This window comes from Papio anubis, chromosome 11 (genome assembly GCF_008728515.1).
Source record: "Papio anubis isolate 15944 chromosome 11, Panubis1.0, whole genome shotgun sequence".
In the NCBI taxonomy this organism is placed as follows: Eukaryota; Metazoa; Chordata; class Mammalia; order Primates; family Cercopithecidae; genus Papio; species Papio anubis.
The window spans coordinates 89230842-89255105 of record NC_044986.1 but is presented as its reverse complement, the minus strand read 5'-3'; the positions used below and the strand labels follow the sequence as shown (position 1 = coordinate 89255105).

At 35.1% G+C, this 24264-nt stretch overlaps 1 protein-coding gene across 1 annotated transcript in view; it reads right to left on the bottom strand.

Moving 5' to 3' along the window:
- LOC100998409 (ankyrin repeat domain-containing protein 30A-like) overlaps nt 1-24264 on the bottom strand; it is an 86851-nt gene that overhangs the window by 43473 nt on the left and 19114 nt on the right. Inside the window, 9 exon segments of the mRNA XM_031652378.1 lie at nt 1178-1250; nt 1344-1372; nt 5900-5990; nt 7760-7821; nt 11058-11130; nt 11229-11257; nt 12836-12914; nt 18763-18835; nt 21926-21956. Coding sequence (XP_031508238.1) covers nt 1178-1250; nt 1344-1372; nt 5900-5990; nt 7760-7821; nt 11058-11130; nt 11229-11257; nt 12836-12914; nt 18763-18835; nt 21926-21956 — 540 coding nt within the window.

Sequence of the window (24264 nt, the reverse complement as noted above, 5' to 3'; positions counted from 1 at the left end):
CGGGCGCCTGTAGTCCCAGTTACTCCGGAGGCTGAGGCAGGAGAATGCCTTGAACATGGGAGGCGGAGCTTAAAGTGAGCCGAGATCCCGCCACTGCTCCCCAGCCTGGGCCAGAAAGCGAGACTCCCTCTCAAAAAAAAGAAAAGAAAGAAAAAAGAAAATTTAAGACATGAAAACAAATTCTACACATAGTCTATAACCACACACACAGGCTGTGAAATTTTGTTTGTTTGTTTGCTTTGTGAGATGCAGTCTCACTCTGTCACTCAGGCTTAAAGTGGCACAAGCTCGGCTCAGCGCAACTCAGTTCAAGCGATTTTCCTGCCTCAGCCTCCAGAGTAGCTGAGATTACAGGCACCCACCACCACAACCGGCAATTTTTGCTTATTTTTTGTAGAGATGGGGTTTCACTATGTTGACCAGGTTGGTCTGGGACTCCTGACCTTCAGTTATCTGCCCGCCTTGGTCCCCCGAAATGCTAGGATTACAGGCATGTGTCACCGTGCACAGCCTGGTGTAAAATGTTTCAAATGTGCCTGGGAATGACAACCAAAACTAATTCAGGCTGTTTTGTACCTCTAGGCAATTAATTACAGTAGCATAAAAAGTGACTCAAATGCTTTAGAGTCACTCTTCTAAAACACTGTGTCTAGCAAAGAGCCATCAAGTCATGATTTTTTAAAATTATAAGTCACACAGACACACACACACACACACACCCCCAACACACACACTCAGTCACCGAATCAGAAAAAAAGAAACTGATTTTCTTTCGATTCTCAGAGTGACAACACTCACAACTGTCATGTCAGCAAGTGAAACTTTCCTCTAAGATCAGAATTCCAATCAGCATTTGAACCACTGCAAATATTTCACAGTCTCAAAATTCACCCGCCTGAAAACCAAGCACGTACAGAAATTGCAAATTGGAAACTTTATACTATCAGGACATTAAAGTTGAACCACATGAGGTTAAGCAGAATATTTTTTTAAACTCTTAATCTTATGCTTGTAAATAGCATTTTCTCAAACATAAATACTAACATTGGCATTATTTGTACCAAGATTTCCCATTAAATTTTGAAAAGAAAACAACACTGGGAATAAAAAGGCTCTCAGCATTTCAAATAGTTTAATATTCTTCTTTCCAGAGTAAAATTAAAATTACAAAATTTACCTGCTTTGAATGTTTCTCTGTCCTTCAATTCTAAGGCTTTATTTGGATTGGAAGCTTTCATTACACTGGTAGGCTAAATGGGTTTGGAAATAAAATAATTAATATATAATGTATACTTCATAAAATATGTTGTTAATATTCAAGATAAAAATAGAGAAGTTGTTACCTGCAGAAGACCATCTTTATCAGAAGACTCTAAAAGAAAAGGGACATATACAATTGATATTACGCAAGCCTGACAAAGCCTACCAAACATTCACACAGTGTGAATATGAAGATGAATACCCATGCTTGGATGGAAAAGGGATTACACTAGGTTGTGGGGTCTTTTGGGTGATTGTCTTTGTTAACATGCCAACGTGACAGAAATATCCCTAAGAAAATTTAACAAATAAATTTCATCAAACACGCTGTGAAGATTTCCACAGTGAAAAGATATTTAAAGTGACAATAACTAAAGCAGAAAAATCCTAATACCAGTAGGAGTAAGCTGCCGTATAAGGAAAGAAGTTGTATTCAGTAAGATGACCAAGTCATGACCCCCCCCCCCCCCCGAAAAAAACGAAATGTCCAAGCTGATGGTATATAGTTAAGGAAACACAGAAGAATCACTTATGTCAAAATACTACAAGTAGCCCTTATGTTCTTCAATTTGTCCTGTAGTTTAGAAATTGCAAATTTGCGATGAGGGTTCAAAGGTACAATTCACTTATCATTGCAGAAAATGTTCTAAATTTATCAGCATAAATATCTACTTACAGAATAATAGTTAATAAATATGTTCATTTTTGTACCTGTGTGAAATATGAGTATTTTTCCATTTATGAGGTTCTCTAGTTTAGTCCTCTTAAAATTTCCTGATCCACTTATACAAAAAGGTCAAAGTAAACCCATCAACAAACTAATCCAGGCCCGATGCAGTGGCTCATGCCTGTAATTCCAGCATTTTGGAAGGCCGAGGAGGGCAGATCTCTCCAGGCCAGGGGTTCCAAACCAGCCTGGCCAAAATAGCGAAACTCTGTCTCCACAAAAATACAAAAATCAGCCAGGTATCGTGGCACATGCCTGGAACCCAAGCCACTCGGGGGCCTGAGCTACGAGAATCACTTGAACCCAGGAGGCGGAGGTTGCAGTTACCCAAGATCATGCCACTGCACTCCAGCCTGGATGACAGAGCGAGATTCTGTCTCAAAAAAAAGAAAAAAAAACAAACAAACAAACAAACAAACAAAAAAACCTCATATGAAAGTATCAAAAACTAGAAGTCAATTTCCAGAGACTTTTTACGTATCATTAACCTGCGTGTTGCAATGTTAGAATAATGGTTATTGAAAATAACAATTTCAGCGTTCAAGGAATGAATTCTACAATTGCTTTGTTGCTAAAATTTATTCTATTTGTTATACCATATGAGTTGTTAAACTACTGTTATGAAAAAGCTCTTGGCGGAGCGCGGTGGCTCCAGCCTGTAATCCCAGCACTTTGGGAGGCCAAGACGGTCAGATCACGAAGTCAGAGATCAAGACCATCCTGGCTAACACGGTGAAACTCCATCTGTACTAAAAAATACAAAAACCTAGCTGGGTGAGGTAGCGGACGCATGTAGTCCCAGCTACTGGGGAGGCTGAGGCAGGAGAATGACGTAAATCCGGGAAGCGGAGCTTGCAGTGACCTGAGATACGGCCACTGTACTCCAGCCTGGGTGACAAAGCGAGACTCTGTCTCAACAAAAACAAAGACAACAATAACAACAAAAAGCTTTATAAAACACTTAGCTTCAAGAAAAACCAGACATTTCTTTCACATAGAAATATATCCCTTTCATCAAATAATATTAATAAAATACACTTGATCTCTCAGTTTTCTCTACTTTTTTATTTTTCACTATGACATACTTTAATATATTTAGAAAAATCATTTATACATGTTGTTTCCCTTGAGAGATGATTGATCATCTCTCAATTAAGGCACTTCAGGGATATTAACCCTCTAAAATACACCAAATTTATGTCTAACCATTTTAAGGCTAAATACACACATACATATTGCATGTATGTGTTTTAGGAAAAAAGTGTTTAACATTGTATCCGATACACTTTAAATAAAAACCTGCTTTAATTACAATGAGAAGGTCATTCTCGATTCCTTAATATCTTTAAAACTTACATCTGAAGCACTGAAGAAACCTCAGACATTCAGATATGAGAATTGATACCATTAATTCATGTGCTTGTTTTAGTTAAAAATACGACAAATGTACATCTTCACTAAGGGCAAAGACAGCAGAGTGCCATGAGATAGGAAATGAATATGTAACCAAAATATTTTCCTTTATGAAGAAAATAGCTGGCTTTAACCTTTCTAAGACAAGATAAAAAAGCAAAACAGGCAGAGATGAAACATTCAGAGCTATCTCATCATCAAGGAATCATTTATCACTTGGAATTTAGGAATCTTAGGTATAGTTGAAAACTCTATTTCTAACTTGTGATCTGATTTTCCTTGAAGTTCACAATCCAGGAAATATTACCTTAGTTATTTTCTTTTATTACTTTTATTTTTATAAAGGGTACGCTGGAGATTTTTTAGAGTCAGGACAGGTCACATTGCATACCTCTAAAGATTAGTGAGCCACATTTGTAATGGCTATTGAAATGTATGACTTTGCATACTTGTATATTAAATACTTCACTTTTAATTTCTAATATAGCATGAAGCAGGACATACACTTAAAGGCTTGTTGGCATCTCTAATCATATTTATGTTGCTTTTGATTCATCACGAAGAGAGTCTAATTAAACGTGGTGCTACATGAACATGCAATATGCACACTATAAAATCTTTTTTTGTTGTTTTTTAGACGGAGTCCCGTCCTGTCGCCCAGGCTGGAGTGCAGTGGGGTGATCTTGGCTCACTGCAAGCTCCACTTCCCAGGTTCTCGCATTCTCCTGCCTCAGCCTCCCGAGTAGCTGGGACTGCAGGTGTCTGCCACCAAGCCCGGCTAATTTTTTGTATGTTTTCGTAGAGACGGGGTTTCACCATGTTAGCCAGGATGGTCTCGATCTGCCGACCTCGTGATCCACCAGCCTCGGCCTCCCACAGTGCTGGAATTACAGGCGTGAGACACTGCGCCCGGCCTGAAATCTTAAAATAAATGAAAGGCGAGCTAATCGCCGAACAAAACAAAGTTGCTGTGGAATGACAAGAACACGGTACAACCATTTATATGTGATGTTTGCAAAAAGTGTTAATACCAATATGTATATGTTGAGTGATGAGGACAGAAGTGATCTTGAATCAGAGGAGCAAATCATGACACTGAGAAAATAAATGCAAAACCTGGATGGAGAATGCTACACAGTGACTTCAATGCAACACATTATAATAATGTATATCATTACATTACAATCATCATGTTCTTTAACATGTCCTGTCATTGAGAATGTACACGGTTCAGATGAGAGTTCAGCTGAATGTAAAATTCACATCTCATCAGGGAAAGTGTTATAAATTGATCAGTTTGGATATATACTCAGAGAAAAATACTCAATATAAATATTCACTGATTTTCATACCCAGATGGCATAATGGTATGCCAACATTTTTGTAATTTGTAGCTCAGCCATCTCAATATTTCTTGATCCACTCATGGAGGAAGATGTACAAAACTCATCAGGAATAGCAAATACACTTTCAATATTGACATATTTGCTTCAAATTTAGTTGCAACAGACTTCTTAAATATTAATAACATTTTCTATATTAATATCAGTACAGTACCTATGTATAACAACAATTTAAGTATTCAAGTACAACATTCTGAATTTTCTTTCTTCTTCTTCTCTGGCTAAAAATGTACTCAAAAATAAAAGTAACATAATGCTTTCTCCTGACCCTTTTCTGTCTTCACCTTCTATATCCAGTTGCTCTTCCTCCACATTTCTCCCACGAAAGGCCTCTCCTCTTGCTACTCAGAGCAAGGTCCAAGGACAACCAGCACCAGCATCGCCTGACAACTTATTAAAAATGCAGAATCCCAAGTTGGCTGAATCACAGTGTGAATTGTTAACAAGGTTTCCAGCTGATTTTCTAACGTCTGAAAACTTCTGGTCTATACGGAGTGTATGTGACAAATTACATACACGTGTGGCCGTGCATATATGCTTATTCCCACCTACTGCAAATACAACACAGCTCCCCATGGTGAAGTGCTTCCATCCCTCATGGCTTCCCACCACTGAGAAAGTTGAAAAGAATCACAGTATTTTTGCACTAATTCTCTGGTAATTTTTGGTACTGGAAGGTCACTTTATATTCTTCCCAAATTTCTAACCATACCCGATCTTTTCCTAAAGAATCATTTCATTTTACCATCCCGCATTATATAAACTTGCTTCTCGTTCCTTCCTGTACTCTGTGTACTCTCTGTCTTTCTCTGTCTTCATTTCCTCTTTTATTACTGTCTTCTTTCTTATTTTCTCATTTTCCTCAGGTCTTGGAATATCTTGAATTCAAACTAATAATTCAGTTTCCTTTCAGCACTCTCAATGTAGTCTGTTGCCAACACCTGATAAGAAGTACAATTTATCACAATTTCACTTCACATTTTTTCCATGCTTTGCATTTAGGAGGTACTTTTCTTCGGCTCTTTGGTGATATCCTTCCTCATCTGTTTACAGAAATACTTGGTCAAAAGACTTTTTAAATAAAAATGGTTCTTACCTTCTAATTTTCCACTTATTTTACTGAATTCTTTTTGATGTGTAGCCTTGGGTAAACATTCATCATTCTGTAAAACATTCTCAAGGAAATTCTGTTAAAAGTAATATCAATAAATAATTTCAACGGAGAAATCCCAATAATGAAGAGTATCAAAATTTCCTAATTAAAATCTTTTTGAAAAGCACAGTTTCCTACTTTACAAGCAATTCAACTTAAGAACAGACGTGTGTTGAAACCCAAAACATTTTGATAGAAAACCTCACGTAGCGCTCTCTATATCAAGCTTATCTTTACGTTCATGATGTGATTAACTTGGTTACTGAGCAGGAAAAACAAATCACATGCACGAAATAATTCACTCCTGCGTATTTCAAAAAGTAACTCTCTTAAAAATATCTAGCTTGTGTTGTAGTCCTCATCAAAAATAAACATGACATTTCAAACAAAATACAATACACTTGCTAGTTGCCATAACACATACCGCATTAAACATTTAAACTATTCATGATCAGAGAATCGTTTAGTGTTAAAAATGATGCATGTCGGCCGGGCGCGGTGGCTCAAGCCTGTAATCCCAGCACTTTGGGAGGCCGAGACGGGCGGATCACGAGGTCAGGAGATCGAGACCATCCTGGCTAACACAGTGAAACCCTGTCTCTACTAAAAATACAAAAACTTAGCCGGGCGAGGTGGCGGGCGCCTGTAGTCCCAGCTACTCGGGAGGCTGAGGCAGGAGAATGGCGTGAACCCAGGAGGCGGAGCTTGCAGTGAGCTGAGATCCGGGCCACTGCACTCCAGCCTGGGTGACAGAGCGAGACTCCGTCTCAAAAAAAAAAAAAAAAAAAAAAAAATGATGCATGTCATGAAGAGAATTTTGAGAGTCTGTCATGTAATGTATGCATAGACGTTGAAAACGCTTCTTTATTTTGGTAAACAGGAGCTTAAAACAAGCAACATGTTTTTAACAAAATTTATGCTGACAGAAAAAGTGCTTGAATAGAATGTAAATGCAGTAAGAAAAAAATATGTTGTATCTAAATGAAAGCAAGCAAATATTAAATTCTTTTTATCTGATGACAAATCAGATAAAATCTGCTTGTCTATTGCCCTCCACCCTTTGCTGTTACCACCAGGCAGGAGCTGCTTATTTCTAAGAGGTCAGATATTTTCTATGTCTTTCCACAGTTGTGACCTTAAAATACATCACTATTGTTTGACGCTCATGCTGCTGCAACTTGACTGCCAGTCATAAAGGGACTCGAGGAGTTCTATTTGTGAAAATAACTTATATTTTTCAAAAGACTACTCAACCACTACTCTTGTTTTTATGGCCCCACAAGGTTTCCTATTCCTCATGCTTTTCTCTCTCCTGAAATGTTCCCTCAGGTCTATACTGAACAATATAGAAGTGTCAATACGTTCGAGTCCCAGGCATTAACTTTTCAGGTACCAACTTTTAGAATACTGCAATGTAGACTCTCTCTCTATGAATCCATTTAGAAATTTTGTACTTCTAGATATGTCACAGAGTCATAAATCTGCCCACAGCTGGACCCGGTATAATTCTTTTGCTTTTAGACAAACTAACTTCAGATCCCCTGTGAATTTCTAGTGACTTCTAAGCCTTTTTTTTTTTATACTGTACCCCACTGGCTTCTTAAATTAATCCTAGAAATTAGCAGAATTTCACCATGATGCAGTTATCTACTTAGCACATAAATTCTCTATTAAGTGTATTCTGAAAAATATCAAACATAATTTGGTAGTGACATATGCAGAGGTGAGAAAGTCTAAGCCTCTGATTTTATGTTTTCGTATTATGCAATACTAATATTTAAAAAAATCAATAATACACAGTACCTCAAAATCCAAGGAATTTTCTTCATTGTCCTTTTGTTTGGATCCTGATTGGAACATCTGAGCTATAAAAGGTTAATCACAGATACATTCATGAGAACTTTTCTCTACTATAAACTTTAAAAACATATACAAATCTACTTTCATTCACGAATCTGAGGTGTTTTCCTCTCAGATTATAGAAGTGTAGCTCGTATATTCTTTTTGTCGATTACAATCACTACTTCTGTAGTCAATCCATTAGAATTGAAATCTAAAAAATCTGACATTTAATGTTATATCATTCATTAAAATGCAGAAAATTATATTTAACTTGTGATCTCAACATCCGTAAAGTTCACATTTCATGCACAGGGTCCAAGAAACCAAATCATACTTTGGTATGTCACCATTTTCACTCATTTTTAGAAGTGTACCCTGGATGGTTTCAAGATCTGACAAGTTGCAACACTGTAGCTCTATAATGTGTGGGTCACAGTTCGAATTGTTAGTGGGATGTATGACTGCACAAGGAAATATTTTTAAATATTTTAGTTTTAATTTTCAATAACTAAAAATTCAGTATATAAAACTAACTTAAAGACTGAAATCTGCTTGTTTTCATTTTTATTTATTATTTATCAGCATAAAAATTGTGTAGTTAACTATGGTACATTCATACAATGGAATTTTATAAGCCACCTAATATTTAAAAACACAGTTAATTGTGTCCACTATGGATATTTCTAAAAATTATAATGCTTATCGAAAAACAACGTTGCCGAAAATTACACTGTACCACCATATACGCATTGGAAGTTGAAAAATATTTTATATATTAAATATGACTATGCACACCTGTTGTAAAATGTTTAAACATGCATAAGAATAGTTTTTAAAGATAGTTTATTATATTGGTTTCTTCTAGGCAATAAATAGTACTAGTGTACATCCCAAAGGACCTCTTCAAGGAGAACAACAAACCACTGCTCAGTGAAATAAAAGAGGACACAAACAAATGAAAGATCATTCCATGCTCATGGATAGAAAGAATCAATATTGTGAAAATAGCCATATTGCCCCAGGTAATTTATAGATTCAATGCCATCCCCATCAAGCTACCAATGACTTTCTTCACAGAATTGGAAAAAATCTACCTTAAAGTTCATATGGAACCGAAAAAGACCCCGCATTGCCAAGACACTCCTAAGCCAAAAGAACAAAGCTGGAGGCATCACGCTACCTGACTTCAAACTATACTACAAGGCTACAGTAACCAAAATAGCATGGTACCAGTACCAAAACAGAGATATAGACCAATGGAACAGAACAGAGCCCTCAGAAATAATACCACACATCTACAGCCATCTGATCTTTGACAAACCTGACAAAAACAAGAAACGGGGAAAGGATTCCCTATTTAATAAATGGTGCTGGGAAAACTGGCTAGCCATAAGTAGAAAGCTGAAACTGGATCCTTTCCTTACTCCTTATATGAAAATTAATTCAAGATGGATTAGAGACTTAAATGTTACACCTAAAACCATAAAAACCCTAGAAGAAAACCTAGGTAATACTATTCAGGACATAGGCATGGGCAAGGACTTCATGTCTAAAACACCAAAAGCAACAGCAACAAAAGCAAAAATTGACAAATGGGATCTAACTAAACTAAAGAGCTTCTGCACAGCAAAAGAAACTACCATCAGAGTGAACAGGCAACCTACAGAATGGGAGAAAATTTTTGCAATCTACTCATCTGACAAAGGGCTAATATCCAGAACCTACAAAGAACTCAAACAAATTTACAAGCAAAAAACAAACAACCCCATCAAAAAGTGGGCAAAGGATATGAACAGACATTTCTCAAAAGAAGACATTCATACAGCCAACAGACACATGAAAAAATGCTCATCATCACTGGCCATCAGAGAAATGCAAATCAAAACCACAATGAGATACCATCTCACACCAGTTAGAATGGCAATCATTAAAAAGTCAGGAAACAACAAGTGCTGGACAGGATGTGGAGAAATAGAAACACTTTTACACTGTTGGTGGGATTGTAAACTAGTTCAACCATTATGGAAAACAGTGTGGTGATTCCTCAAGGATCTAGAACTAGAAATTCCATTTGACCTAGCCATCCCATTACTGGGTATATATCCAAAGGATTATAAATCATGCTGTTATAAAGACACATGCCCACGTATGTTTATTGTGGCACTATTCACAATAGCAAAGACTTGGAATCAACCCAGATGTCCATCAGTGACAGACTGGATTAAGAAAATACGGCACATATACACCATGGAATACTACGCAGCCATAAAAAAGGATGAGTTTGTGTCCTTTGTAGGGACATGGATGCAGCTGGAAACCATCATTCTCAGCAAACTATCACAAGAACAGAAAACCAAACACCGCATATTCTCACTCATAGGTGGGAATTGAACAACGAGATCACTTGGACACAGGAAAGGGAACGTCACACACCAGGGCCTATTGTGGAGGGGGGACGGGGGAGGGATAGCATTAGGAGATATACCTAGTGTAGGTGACGAGTTAATGGGTGCAGCACACCCACATGGCACATGTATACATATGTAAGAAACCTGCATATTGTGCACATGTACCCTAGAACTTAAAGTATAGTAATAACAATAATAATAAATAGTACTAGTGTAAAAAGACTCTAAAGCCAAATGCTTCAGAATCACAGTTTTATGAAAAAGTGTGTTTATCAAATATTCACAAAGAAATGACTGATTACTTTCCTCATCTTTACATAGTAAAGGTACCACACACAAAAACAGACACACACAGGCACACACGATGAAACACACACACAAACACACATAGTTCACTACTCAGAGTTACTGATTTTCTTAGGATTCTCAAAGTGACAACACTGGAAATGAGGTAATTAATGTTGAAATACAAGTGTTATATCAATAAAAGAAGCGATCTCCGAAGTAAACCATGGAATTGAATCAAGCTTTGAAGAACTAAAAAAAATTAGATTTTCAAAATTCACCTTCTTGAATCCTTAAGAAATACAGAAGTTCAAAATAGAAAACATTACAGTTTTGGGATACAAAGCTAGAAACACCCGAGATTAAGGTTACATTAAAAAAAAAAAACTATTGAAAATTACTGTTCTTGTAATATCAGGTTTTCAAACATAAATACCAGTATTGGCATTACTTAGATCAAATCTTTTCATCAAAGTTGAAAAAAATTAAGCATTGGAGATAAAAAGACTATCAAACTGTTCAATGTTGAAATATTCATATTTCCATAGTTAAATTGAAAAATTTACCTGTTCTCAATGTTTGTTCATTCTTCCATTTGAAGGCTTTATTTGGAACAGAGTTTTGCATTTTAGTGGCAGGCTAAATGGGTTTGGAAGCAAAATGATTGTTAAAGAATGTATACTTCACAAAATACCTAGTTAATAAGTCATTAAAAATGAAATTATAAAACCAAATACCTTGAAGGCAGATGGCTTCTCAGGAGGCTCTTAAAAGCAAAAGAGATTTATCATCAATCATAAGTAAATATGACAAAACCAACCACAAATGAATGCAGTGATAGTATCTAACTGAGTTCTCTTGGTTGACTTTGAGAATGAATACTTTAGATTTGGAAAGTTTGTTTGGGACACACACATGACAGGAATACACTGAAGAAAATATAAATAAAGGTTTCACAGATCATGCAGTTAAGACTTCAAAAGTGAGATTGTGTTTCACGTGTAAAAAGGGTTGATATGAGAAAATAAATGTCAAAGCTGAACATGGAATGCTACACCATGTACTAAATGAAACACATTAGAATCATTTATATTATTCCATTCATCATGTTATTTAATATGGCCTATCTTTGGAAAGGTATATAGTTATGATGAGAGTTCAGCTGAATGTAGAATTGACATCTTGTCAGTGAAGTATTATGAACTGATCAGTTTGGATATATACTCAGATCATAATACTAAATAGAAATATTCGTTGTTTTCCATAATCATGTGGTGTAAGCATAAGCCTACATTTCTGTATCCTCTAGTTTATTCATCTGAATGCTTCTTGATCCACTCATGCAAGAAGATGTGTAAAACTCATCGTGGAAATAATCTATACTAAGCTTTCAATATTGACATATTTATATAAAAATTAACCACAATAGATGTATTAAACATAAATAACTTTTTATATTGTTAAGTCACCACAATATTTATTTTAAAAAGCAATCTTATTATTCAAGTATAAATTCAGTATTTTTTTAGTTCCTACAATTCGTCTGATTTGGTGTATCGTTGGTCTATAATAAATTTTTGTGGAATGGCAATTTGACCAAAACAACTCACTTTCTTAAAAATAAAGCCAGTGTTCTTAATTTCAAATATATCTCATTTGAATAGCTAACATCAACAAAATATATATTTGTCATGACTGATTGTAACAGAGAAACCTAATGAGTCACTGTGGTTACCACAATTCTAGCAAGCCTCCTGCTTCCAGTAGTCTCTGGAGTGTCCACAATTTACTTTCTGAAGTACAAATAATCTAAATGCATCTGAAGTGAGTTCACTCAACTTTCCTTCTCAGAGTCTTCTCAGGGTCTTCTCAGAAAGAAATTACCTTCTTTCTTGTTTGTACCCTGTTACCTGCCTCAAAATGCCTCTACTAAAAAATAAAAATAAAAAATAAAAAAAAACTCTAACTCCGTAGAATTGATTCTTTCCATCCAACACTATTTCAAATTTATTTTTTCATCACTTCCTTTCTCCTTGTTTAGTGAGAGTATCTTAAATTTATAATTTATGTTTCTTTGTCTTTTTCTTCTTCTTCTATCTCTGATTCCAAGACTAATCTGTGTCACTGGAAAATGACATTGTTTTTCAGCATAAAAGCCACTTAAGAAGCCCCTGTTGCTTCCCTTCACCCTAAAACACTACAGAGAGTCCCCTGAAATATTTGAAATGTTGAAAAGCTGAACCTACAAATTTCAAATTACAAATGTATATTTGTTACTGGGAATATTTTTCTCACTAAATTACCACTTCTATTATTTTGGTACAAAAAAAAGAACTGTCATTACTTGTTTGATCTTGTGGAGCTCGTTCAATAATGCCAATATCATGTTTTTGTTGTCCAGTTACTGTCTTTGTTGCTCCCTCCTATTGCAAACAAAAAAGCAGAAAGCAACAACAACAACAATAAAAACTTCAGAAAAAAATTGTATGTATTAACTCAGTCACTCACTCAATTTGTCAGTAAGACAAACAACAACAACAACAAATATACACATTGTATTTATCAAATCATAGGCACTATTCTGGGAAAAGCAGAAAATATCCATGGAAGATAGATTCTGGCCTATATGCAAGATACGGTAGAGATATGTGAAAACAAATAAGAACAGAAAAGTATAATTCACCAGTTTTACAATTTAAGTCATTAAAATACATAAGGGCAAAAAGGAGAGAAAAATCAGTTTTACCTGAAAAGCATAGAAAATGCTGCCATAATGGGACCATATTTGGAAAGACAGATGAAGTGCAGAGTCAGGATACAAAGACTCTTGGTGCAATAGCATGTGCAACATAATAAGGCATGAAACAACATGGCAACCGAGGGATGCCAAAGTTATGTGGTAAAACTGGAACACAGTCAGAGGAAATAAGTTGAAGAGATAAAATGGGGCCAAACCATATACGGTATGTGTCACACTAGAATGTGAAATTACCCCTTCATGTAACGGGTATTCACTCAATATGCAGATGAGTTGCATCATTACAAATATAGTTTAGAAACGTGACCCTTCCAGTGGTGTAAAGATGAACATGGGGAGATGGGGCAAAAGTAGAAAGGAGTACTTCAAAATTATAGGTAGAGAGTTAATTATGGTAATAAGATATGGAAAATTATAAGAAGGTAGATAATACAAAATTTGGTGTGTGACTGGATTGGTGACCTGGAGGAAGGTTGAAGTGCAGGATGTGGGGGATGGTTGAAGTGCTGGTTGAAGTGCTTGAGTATTTCATGGCTACTTCCTAGGTGTTATTTACTAGTATGGGGAAACTAGATGACAGAGTAAATTACAAAGAGTCAGAAAAGAATCAGGAAAAAAATAAAAATGATGTTTTCAGTTTGAGACCTATAAGATTTCAGGCATCTAAGGGGCTTGGAAGAAAGATCTGGATAAATACATTTGGAGTATGAGTAGATTACCTACTTGAGGAAAATTACAAAGTGATAAGAAAATAAATATGAAATAGACTAAATGGGTAGAATTAAAACAAATCTATGCAAACTGCTGAAATTTTGAAAATGAAATCAAAGGGAGAGAGAAAAACATGGTTTTAAGTTTCTCATTTATATATTTCCAAATTTATTTCAAGAATATAATTGTATTTATGTAGGTAAATATTTATTTCTGAAATATTATTGTAATATGTATCTTTGAATTGAATGAAAACATTTAATTTTAAAACAAGATTCTGCAAAATGACCTTTATAAAAACCTTGCAAATTTTTAATTGTACAAGAGAAATGCTTACCTATAGAATTATGAGGCATTTTTAAGTACTACTATAAAGTGAGATAGAAATGTGAAACCCTGTTTTAAAATTCACACGCTTTTCTTATATTCCTGTAAACAAGATAATACTAGCTCTAATTGCCTATTTACACCATATAAGATGGCAGTTTAAAATTGGAGAAAATATCTCATATAAAGAAAATTAAGCAATAATTATTCAAGTTGAAGATTTCATAGTTTTTACATATATCTATGATTGTCAAGCAGGATTCAGTATTCACAGGAGAAGTGAAGAAAGAAACTAAAAAATTCAAGTCGACAGGATTCCTGAGTTTTAGAAATAAACAATATATATGTGCAAGGTGTAATAGTTATGAAGACTAAAGTTAATAAGGCTTCCTGGAAAGAATACAAAATATCCCCATTGCAAGAGATAGTTTTAAGAGTTTTTAAAAAGTATTCTTCCAATAATAAGTTTGTTTACTCTGTTATCAATCTTCCCATACATATGCTTCTATGATAATAGGTACTTTACTTGAAAAAAAAATCACAAATATTGATTACATTCAGTTGATGTGTGCATATAATACCATTACATACAGATATTATGAGCAAAAGATGTCAGAATATTCCTAGAGATTAATAATTTCTACATTTATTTCGTTGAGAGTTTTGTAGCTTAAAAGTGATTTTTCTCTTTTAAGATATACAGATTAAGAACCTGTTCATATGATCAGAAAATTTAATTTTAATAGCAAACTTAAATAAAATGCTTATTTATTTATACTCTATTATCAAAAATATTCAAAACAGCTACCAAGGTTATATCAGAGAGTAAGATAAATTAGTTAAATAACCTAAGAATATGTCAAACATTAAGTTAGAAATCTTAATCCAGAAACCAAAGAGTCAAAAATTAAAAATTCACAATAAAGTTGACAAGACCTAAAACATAATTCACTTTACATTCTACATTAATATAAATATGACTAGATTATACATAAAACATAAAGTTACTAAAAGAAGTGAGAATTAAATTTTTGTTCCTTCTTTATAATTTTTTTGTTGACACACTGGAAATGTACATGTTTTGGGGATACATATTATCACTTTTTACGTTCATATAGTCAAGTCAGAATAATTGAGATATTAATCATCTTAAGTATTTATCTTTCCTTTATGCTAGAAACATTCAAATTATTCTCTACTAGGTATTTTAAAGAGTACAACAAATTGCTCTTACCTATAATCATCCTTATATTTTCTTTCAGCTTTTTATTAAAATCAACTGCAAGTCACTCAGAAACACCTGAGCCATATTTTATTACCTTGCTATGCTTTCTTAATTTGTATTTTAAATAATTTGTGTCATATCTTTTATCCTAGAGAGTTCCTCCTCTCATTTAAACCACTATTTTTGCTGTGTTTTTTAATAATAATCTGTGTCATCTTGACTCATTGAGTCTCTATGTTTATCTTACCCTTCTTCAATGAATTATTTCATTTCACCCCCTTCATGTAATTTATTATTAAACAAATACGGTGATATCCATTAGAATATTATTATTATTACTATTATTATTGAGACGGAGTCTCGTTCTGTCGCCCAGGCTGGAGAGCAGTGGCGCGATCTCGACTCACTGCAAGCTCCGCCGCTAGGTTCACGCCATTCTCCTGCCTCAGCCTCCTGAGTAACTGGTACTACAGGTGGCTGCCACTATGCCAGGCTAATTTTTTGTATTTTTAGTAGAGACAGGGTTTCACCTTCTTAGCCAGGATGGTCTCAATCTCCTGACCTCGTGATCCTCAGCTTCGGGCTCCCAAATTGCTGGGATTACAGGCGGGAGCCACCACGCCCGGCCGTTAGATTACTTTTTTAACTAAAACAACCTAGGGCAAAAATTTGCTCTCACATAATTTATAGTATTGTTGAAATAATTAAAATTTAAAAAGTTAAATTACATGTTATATTTTGAAATATCTCTTCCCAATTTACAGTTGTATTAATTACCTCTTGTGTGGAAAAATGTGAAAGTTTAGTTTTTAATAGTACCTTATTTAACTGGGTTTGCATTGAAATAGTATAGGTTGTTTCTATTCTGTGTGGCAAAAAGCTAAGTATAAATAATTGTATAAATTCTGCTTCTTCTAAGAAACAGAGAAAAAAAGAATAAATCTTGGGGGGGGTCATGACTGATTAATGAAAATCATACATAGCAACTAAATAGAAACCTGTAAATAAATATGCTGACAATTGAGACAGCAATGCCCTAAAAAGCAGACACTAAAGAAATGTATTCTGTGAGTAAAAAAGTCTGCAGTAAATCATTTTGAAAAGGTGAAGGAAGAGGGAGAAACAAACAAGGGCAATGACCAATCAAGTATGAGCTTCATTCATGAAAGAAAATGAAAAACAACTATAAGACATGTGATGAAACACATAAAGTAGACTTTTGTTCCTAATATATTCCCATAATGCTGATCGGTATTTACACTACAATTAGTTATTTGTTAATACCTGGGTAATAAAGATTTTAATTTTAGTATTACATAATAAGACGTTCAATTGGTTAAACATGGTCTTCAGCCAATACCTAAAAGCAAGAACATTGTTACTACAGAGAGAGAAAAAATTTAAGAAGAAACGTTTCTAAACTTTTCACCTGAAGAAAGTATTGGTAACCAGAATTTAGAGTAATGTATTCCTTGAAAAGATACGTTTAATAGAACATGAGTTTTGGACAGGCGCAGTGGCTCATGCTGTAATCCCAGCACTTTGGGAGGCCAAGGCCAGCGCATCACAAGGTCAAGAGATTGAGATCATCCTGGCCAACATGCTGAAACCCTGTCTCTACTAAAATTACAAAAAGTAACTGTGTGTGGTGTACACGCCTGTAGTCCCAGCTACGCAGGCGGCTGAGGCAGAAGAACTGCCTGAACCCGGAAGGCAGAGAATGTAGTAAGCCGAGATCACACCACTGCACTCCAGCCTGCATGACAGAGCGAGACCCTGTCTCAAAAAAAAAAAAAAAAAAAGAACATGAGTTGAGACTAAAATATATTAAAATTTTTTAAATCTAAACTCCACTGGAGAATACTAGAAAATATAGTGTAAACTTCTTTCCTATTTACTATGTATCTCTGATTGTCTTCTTATCTGAGACATATTTTCTCAAGATAACTCACATGAATTTATGCATTGTAAATATTAAAAGAAAATATAAATTTAAGCCAGATTTTAGAAATGCCTTAGATTTAATTATAAGATATATTATGCATATTATCTTACTTGTAACATTCCATTACATAAAAATTCATTTGTCTGCTCATTTATTCACATTGAAAACCTCTTAAAATGCTTTATATATGCCAGACTGTATTCTGGGTACACTAGGATGCACACAAGTGTTTTCTAACCTGCAGTATCTCATAGTGATGCAAGAGCTTCAAAATGATTATTTAAATAACTAAACACAAAATCTTCTGAAATTTAAAATTTTCAAATGAGATCAAAGATCTTTGAACCATATATTTAAAAACTGCAATTTAAAAATTCCGAAATTAAAATCTTACCATAGGCTTATTAAGAGTCTCTGCTTCCAAAATTGTTATTTACTTGGGGTAAAACCTGCATTTTTCATTTAGATGAAGAGTTTAAAGTCTACTTTTAATGAAATAACTTAGGAAACACACTGGCATGCCTTAATAATACAGACTCTGAGAAAGAGAATTTACATTTCTAAATTTCTACCATTATTTTTTAAATTAGAGATAAGGTCTCGCTATGTTGCCCACACTGGTCTCAAACTCTTGGGCTCAAGCAATCCTCCTGCATCAGCCTCCTTGGTAGCTGGAACTACAGGCATGCACCAGCATGCCCAAATAAATTTTCACAATTTCTAATATTATTTTGGTGTACTTAAAGAACAAGAGAAACCGAGAAAAAACTCTCTCCTAAAAACTATGTGATATCAAAATAATAAGTGCCAAATAAAAAACCTATATGCTATGTGGCACAGTTTCAGAACTGAACAGTATCAGAGAGATTCTGTGATTACAATAATAAGTAACTGGATCCATTAAGATAAATTTAAGCATGAGTTTTGTTTTAAGTTACAATAGAATAATTTTAAAAGTCACAGTAAGTATACTTATGCAAATAAACCTTTACCAAATTTTATATATTCTCTATTGTGGAAAAGTTTTTTCTAGTATAATGTTCCTGTTTCTCCAGCCCATTCTGTATTTTGGCCTCACACCCTCAAAGTATTTACCAATGATTTGTTATTTACTGAAGTTAAAAAAAAAAAAACAAAAACTGTTTATATCAACAACTCATATTTCTATAAAATGTTTTTATCTGACCAACTTTATATTACCAACATGAAATAATGATACTTACACCACTGCTAACCATGAAAAGTAAATACTATACAGAACTAGATTCCAACTGAGAAAATCAACTTCACAAGAGACCATTTTACCTTGGTAGCAAGATTAAAGTCTTCCTCAACTTTTGTAGACTGTGAATTTTCAATAGTCGGTTTGCCACAAAGACTTTAGAGAAAAAAGATACAACAGAAATGAGCAAATTCTTATATTTAAAAAGAAAATCTGCTAGTTCATATCTTGCTTCTCACTCTAAAAAATGAAAACAAAAAACAAAATCTGGGGAAAGATCAGTCCTCTGTATATTATATCATGTTTCTTGGTAGAATTAAAATATGCCCTCTGTTTTTAAAAATGATTTTAGTTACCTATTTTTATTTTTGACTCTACCTCCCCAACCTAGAACATACAATAAAGACTGACTCTTAGTTCCATAAGAAATAGCGACAGCCAATATAATTGGCATACCCTGAGTATCATTCGTCCTCCAAAACTGTTCTCAATGATGAACTGGAAATCTACTTAATGGCTGACATAACTTTTGATATCTAAACTGGAACAAACTTGATAATGTAAAATAAGGAAGAAAGATACAGCTACCTTGTCCCTTTTCCATTATCTATCTCTGATTCAAAGACTAATCAGTGTCACTGGAAAATGACATTCTTTGTTTTTCAGCATAAAAGCCACTTAAGAAGGCCCTGTTGCTTCCCTTCACCCTAAAACACTACAGAGAGTCCCCTGAAATATTTGAAATGCTGAAAAGCTGAACCTACAAATTGCAAATTGCAAATGTGTATTTGTTACTGGAAATATTTTTCTCACAAAAAATTGAAACATTAAAAATAATAAAATCTAACTACTTATTTTATACTTGTCCTTCCTTGTTCAGGTCTACATAAACTAGCAAAGCCTTAAAAATCTTCATAGGTACTTATACCCAAGGAGAGAGTCTACTAGAAAAACTGAGTCCTGATAGTTGGATTTCTCTAAGTACTATATGTACACAGAGAGAAAGATCTGGAAGTGGGAGCCACTGTATATGTGAAAGTTTCTCCCACTTCCAGATCTTTCTTCTGCAAGGCTTCATGGCAGTCTCCAACCTTTAAATATTCAGCTTATCAAAGCACAGACTACTGAAAAGATAAACTCCATGACCAACCTAGAAGCTCTGTATTTACCTGTTCCTGGAAAACAACTAAATGGAGTCTTAGTCATTCACCTCCAGCATAAGCATGTTACCAAAAACCCAACTATATTATATGCCAGTCAGTCTTACCCCTGCTTTATATGTACATGGGTAGGACATCAGAGGCTTGGAAAAAGAGTCAAAGGGGAGGGGGCATCTGCTTTGGGCCACAGATATATCTAACTCAGCAAACTTTAATCCCCTAGCACTCAAGGGGCTCTAAGCCACTCCTGTGAGATTTGCGGTGAAAGAACAGAATAGGACATTTCTATCTGATTATGGAGACTTTTCCCAGTGGCTCTTTTTTGTTTTTCCATTTTTCATTAAAAAGCTTGAAGTTTGTCCATTCCTCCAATTAAACAAGCAAAAAAGCAGCGACCTATTCAGGATTTCTTTTCAACATTGTTTTAGTATGCCCTTCTAGATAACTCCCAAAGTCTTCCGTGTTTTTGTTCCTCTAATTTATCTTCATCAAACTTGACATAAGGTCCAATATTCTGATCTCTTTGGTAAAACCCTTACTCCTACCAATCCTGGGACTGTTTCTCTTCAAACTTGGCCTTTCCCTGATAATTTCATTCTTATCTACTTCCACTGGGTTCTCCAGCTAATTCCATTCTTATTGTTTCCCATTTGTTTAATTGGACCCATTCCCTCTTCCTATTATTCAAACACTCACGTACATGATGATATAAAAACAAGAGTAATGGGCTTTGAAATGAGTGTAAATATTACTTCTGCTACCTCCTATATTTAAATTTAAATAAGTCACTTTGAGTTTCAGACTCTCCATCTGAACAACTATTTTTGCAGGATATTAAATACAAGTTGAAATATGAAAGTATTTTGATTAGTCTCCAAGAGTCTTTAAAATCCTAAAATTCCACGTGCTTTTAATTTTACCTATAGAAAAATGGGGCTGGCAGAAAGGAATAAAATAATAGAAGAAAAGAACACCAAGGAAAGCAGAGAAGAAAGTAATTAGGAAAAGATTATAGAAAAGTTATGGAAGAAGAAAAAAAGACTCTAGAAGAAAAAGGAAGAGTTCATGCAACTAGGCAGGGTACTGCTTTGAAGAAAAACTAAACTGGGAAGTCAGTAAATAGAGAAATCTTAAGAAATAGCCTCTAAATGTGATTAACATATCTATATCTATTCTCCACTAAAATAATTCATCTACAAGATTTACCTGGTATTGCTTATGAAACAAAAGCCTATGTCTTGTCGCCACAGCTAAATAAGATCTGCTCTAAACACTTTGATGATAATAAAGGTACTGATATACCACTTTAACTGTTAAACATGTTAGGACAAAGTCTTCTATTAACCAGTGTTCTAAGAGAAAACTCTAAAAAGAGTTAATATAGGCCGGGAGCAGTGGCTCAAGCCTGTAATCCCAGCACTTTGGAAGGCCGAGACGGGCGGATCACGAGGTCAGGAGATCGAGACCATCCTGGCTAACACGGTGAAACCCCGTCTCTACTAAAAAATACAAAAACCTAGCCAGGCGAGGTGGCGGGCGCCTGTAGTCCCAGCTACTCGGGAGGCTGAGGCCGGAGAATGGCGTAAACCCGGGAGGCGGAGCTTGCAGTGAGCTGAGATCCGGCCACTGCACTCCAGCCTGGGCGACAGAGTGAGACTCCATCTCAAAAAAAAAAAAAAAAAAAGAGTTAATATGTAACAAAAGGTAACTTTGTGAATTGATCCCATCTGGACCTGTACCTTGATCTTAATGATGCAGAGGTCTCCATCAATCTACGCCAAGAGGGAAGAGAATGGATTTGGGAGCAAGATAGACAGATGTTCAAACTCAAGGGTCAGCTACTTTTTAGCTATGAAATCATAGGCGAATTAATCAACCTTTCTGAACCGCATTTGCCTGATTAATACAAAGTAGGTGATAGTAGCACAGATGCTTTGCAAAGCTGTGTGATGACTATGTGAGATAATAAATATTAAGCACATAATATGTTGTCTAGCCTGGAGTAGAATACTCAGGAGATAGTGATTTTTTTTCTCTATATTTTCTGAGTTAGCATAAAAGTTTTTAAAAAACTGCAAAGTCTTACCTGATTTTAGGCTCTACAGAACTCATATCCACTATTAAAGAAAAAAAGTAAAATACATTAAATCAACAAATATAAATAGAAAACACAGAATATTAAAAACCTAAGAGGGCATGATGGCACATGCCTTTAATCCCAGCTACTTGGGAAGGTGAGGCAGGAGGATCACCTGAGGAGTCCAGGAGTCTGAAAGCAGCCTGGGAGACGTTGCGAGACTTCAACTTAAAAGAATCGTGCACATTTTCGTGTATGATCTAGATCTTGTTTAAAAAAGCATAATACTCCAACACTTTGTTACAAAGACTCAGATGATCTGATATAAAGGATTCCTTTGGGACCATACATTGAGCTATGGTAAAATTATTAAGTATACTATTTTTAGGAAATTAATGCATTAAGAATGCTTTTTCCCCTCCTTTGTAGTTCTCAAATGCAAGGAAAAATAGAATTTATCACAATTTGATCTCTACAAATGAACTACAGTGTACAATAAACATAATCCAAAGAGAATCCTACAAGACTCCCAGAAAATTGTATTATTAGCAGAATTAGTATAAGTGGACAGTGTCAACCTCAGAAAGTGTAATTTCTAGAAAAATGAACTAGGAGCAGTTAGAAAAGAGTACACAGTAGTCTCTCTTTATCTGCTCTATGTGTAGAAACACACACAACATGATTTACCTCTGCTCTCACACCACAATCATCAAAACAGAAGACTTCTGTGACCAAATTTGTGGAGGATTTTCTCCACCAACAAATAACCAACCAATTCTGTAACAGAAACCAGCAAGTTGTCCTGTATTTAATTCCAACACTATCTAGAAATAGTGTCAGATCCCACAGGCTGAGGGCTCAGTCTCACAAGACTACCCTCCCACATCAGTTGCAAATCTGGGTTTCTGAAGCATCTAACCATCTGGTTTCAAGGTGGGGTTCTCACAACTCCCTCTTTGGGTTTGACATGCTAGAGTTTCCCAAAGACTAAGGGAAACACATTTACCAGTTTATTATAAAGGGTATCACAAAGGAGACACATGAAGAGATGCATAGAGCGAGTTATAGGAAAGGGGAATGGAGCTTCCATGCCCTCCCAGGGCACATCAGTCTCCAAACACTTCCATATGTTCAGCTATCTGGAAGGTCTCTGTTCCCAGTCATTCTGGATTCTAAAGAAAGCTTTATTATATAGGCATGAATGAAAAAAATCTGTGGCCATTGGTAATTGACCTAACCTTCACCTCCTAGGAGGTTGAGGGGTGGGGCTGAAAGTCCTAACACATCATGTCTTGTTCTTTCTTGTGACCATCTCCTATCCTGAAGCTACCTAGAGACTGCCAGCCATCACTCAATTGTTAGCATACAAAGACATCTTTGGAGATTCTAAACATTTTATGAGTTGTATGCCAGAAAACAATGTTGAAGACCAAACATATGTTTCACAATATAATAGACATGGTTTTGATTTCTGTGATTTCAGTTACTCATGGTCAACCATAGTCCAAAAATATTAAATGGGGAATTCCAGAAATATGCAAGTCATAAGTTCTAAATAATGTGTCATTCTAAGGAGTATGATGAAATATTAAGACATCCTGTTTCATCTCACCCAGGTCATGAATCATTCCTTTGTGTATGCTATTTGCCCATTAGTCATCAAAATGATCTGTTCCTGAATCCCAACCATCAACATTATCATGGCTCAATGATCCACCGTCAAATGAAGCAGATGATCTACCTTCTGATATGTCGTCAGATAGCCAGAAATTAATAATAATCTAACACCACATGACAACTCATACCTCATTCACCTGACTTCATCTCATCATATAGGCATTATGTCATCTCACAGTCGTCACACGAAAAAGAAGGGTGAGTACAAGATAAGACATTTTGAGAGACCATTTTCACCTAACTTTGATTACAATGTATTGTTATTGTTTTATTTTATCATGAGTTATTGTTAATATCTTACTGTGCCAAATTTATAAATTAAACTATCATAAATATGCATATATTAAAAAAACATGTATATATAGGGTTTCATACTATCCACAGTTTCAGACATTCACCGGGTGTCTTAGAAAATACCTCACATGGATAAGGGTGAATTACTATACTTATTTGTGTGTGTGTGTTTATGTTTGTGTGAGAGACAGACACAACACAGATCTCCACTCTCCACAAGAAGCAGATAAAAAAGACAACACTTTTCCTCACACTTTACCCTTAGGTTTTGACAACTCTAGAAAAATATTGGAATGTGTATTTAGCAGTCTAGACAATTTTCCAGACCCTGGCTATGTTGGCTGCTTTAATTACAAAAAGTTAGGTGGGATCTTGGG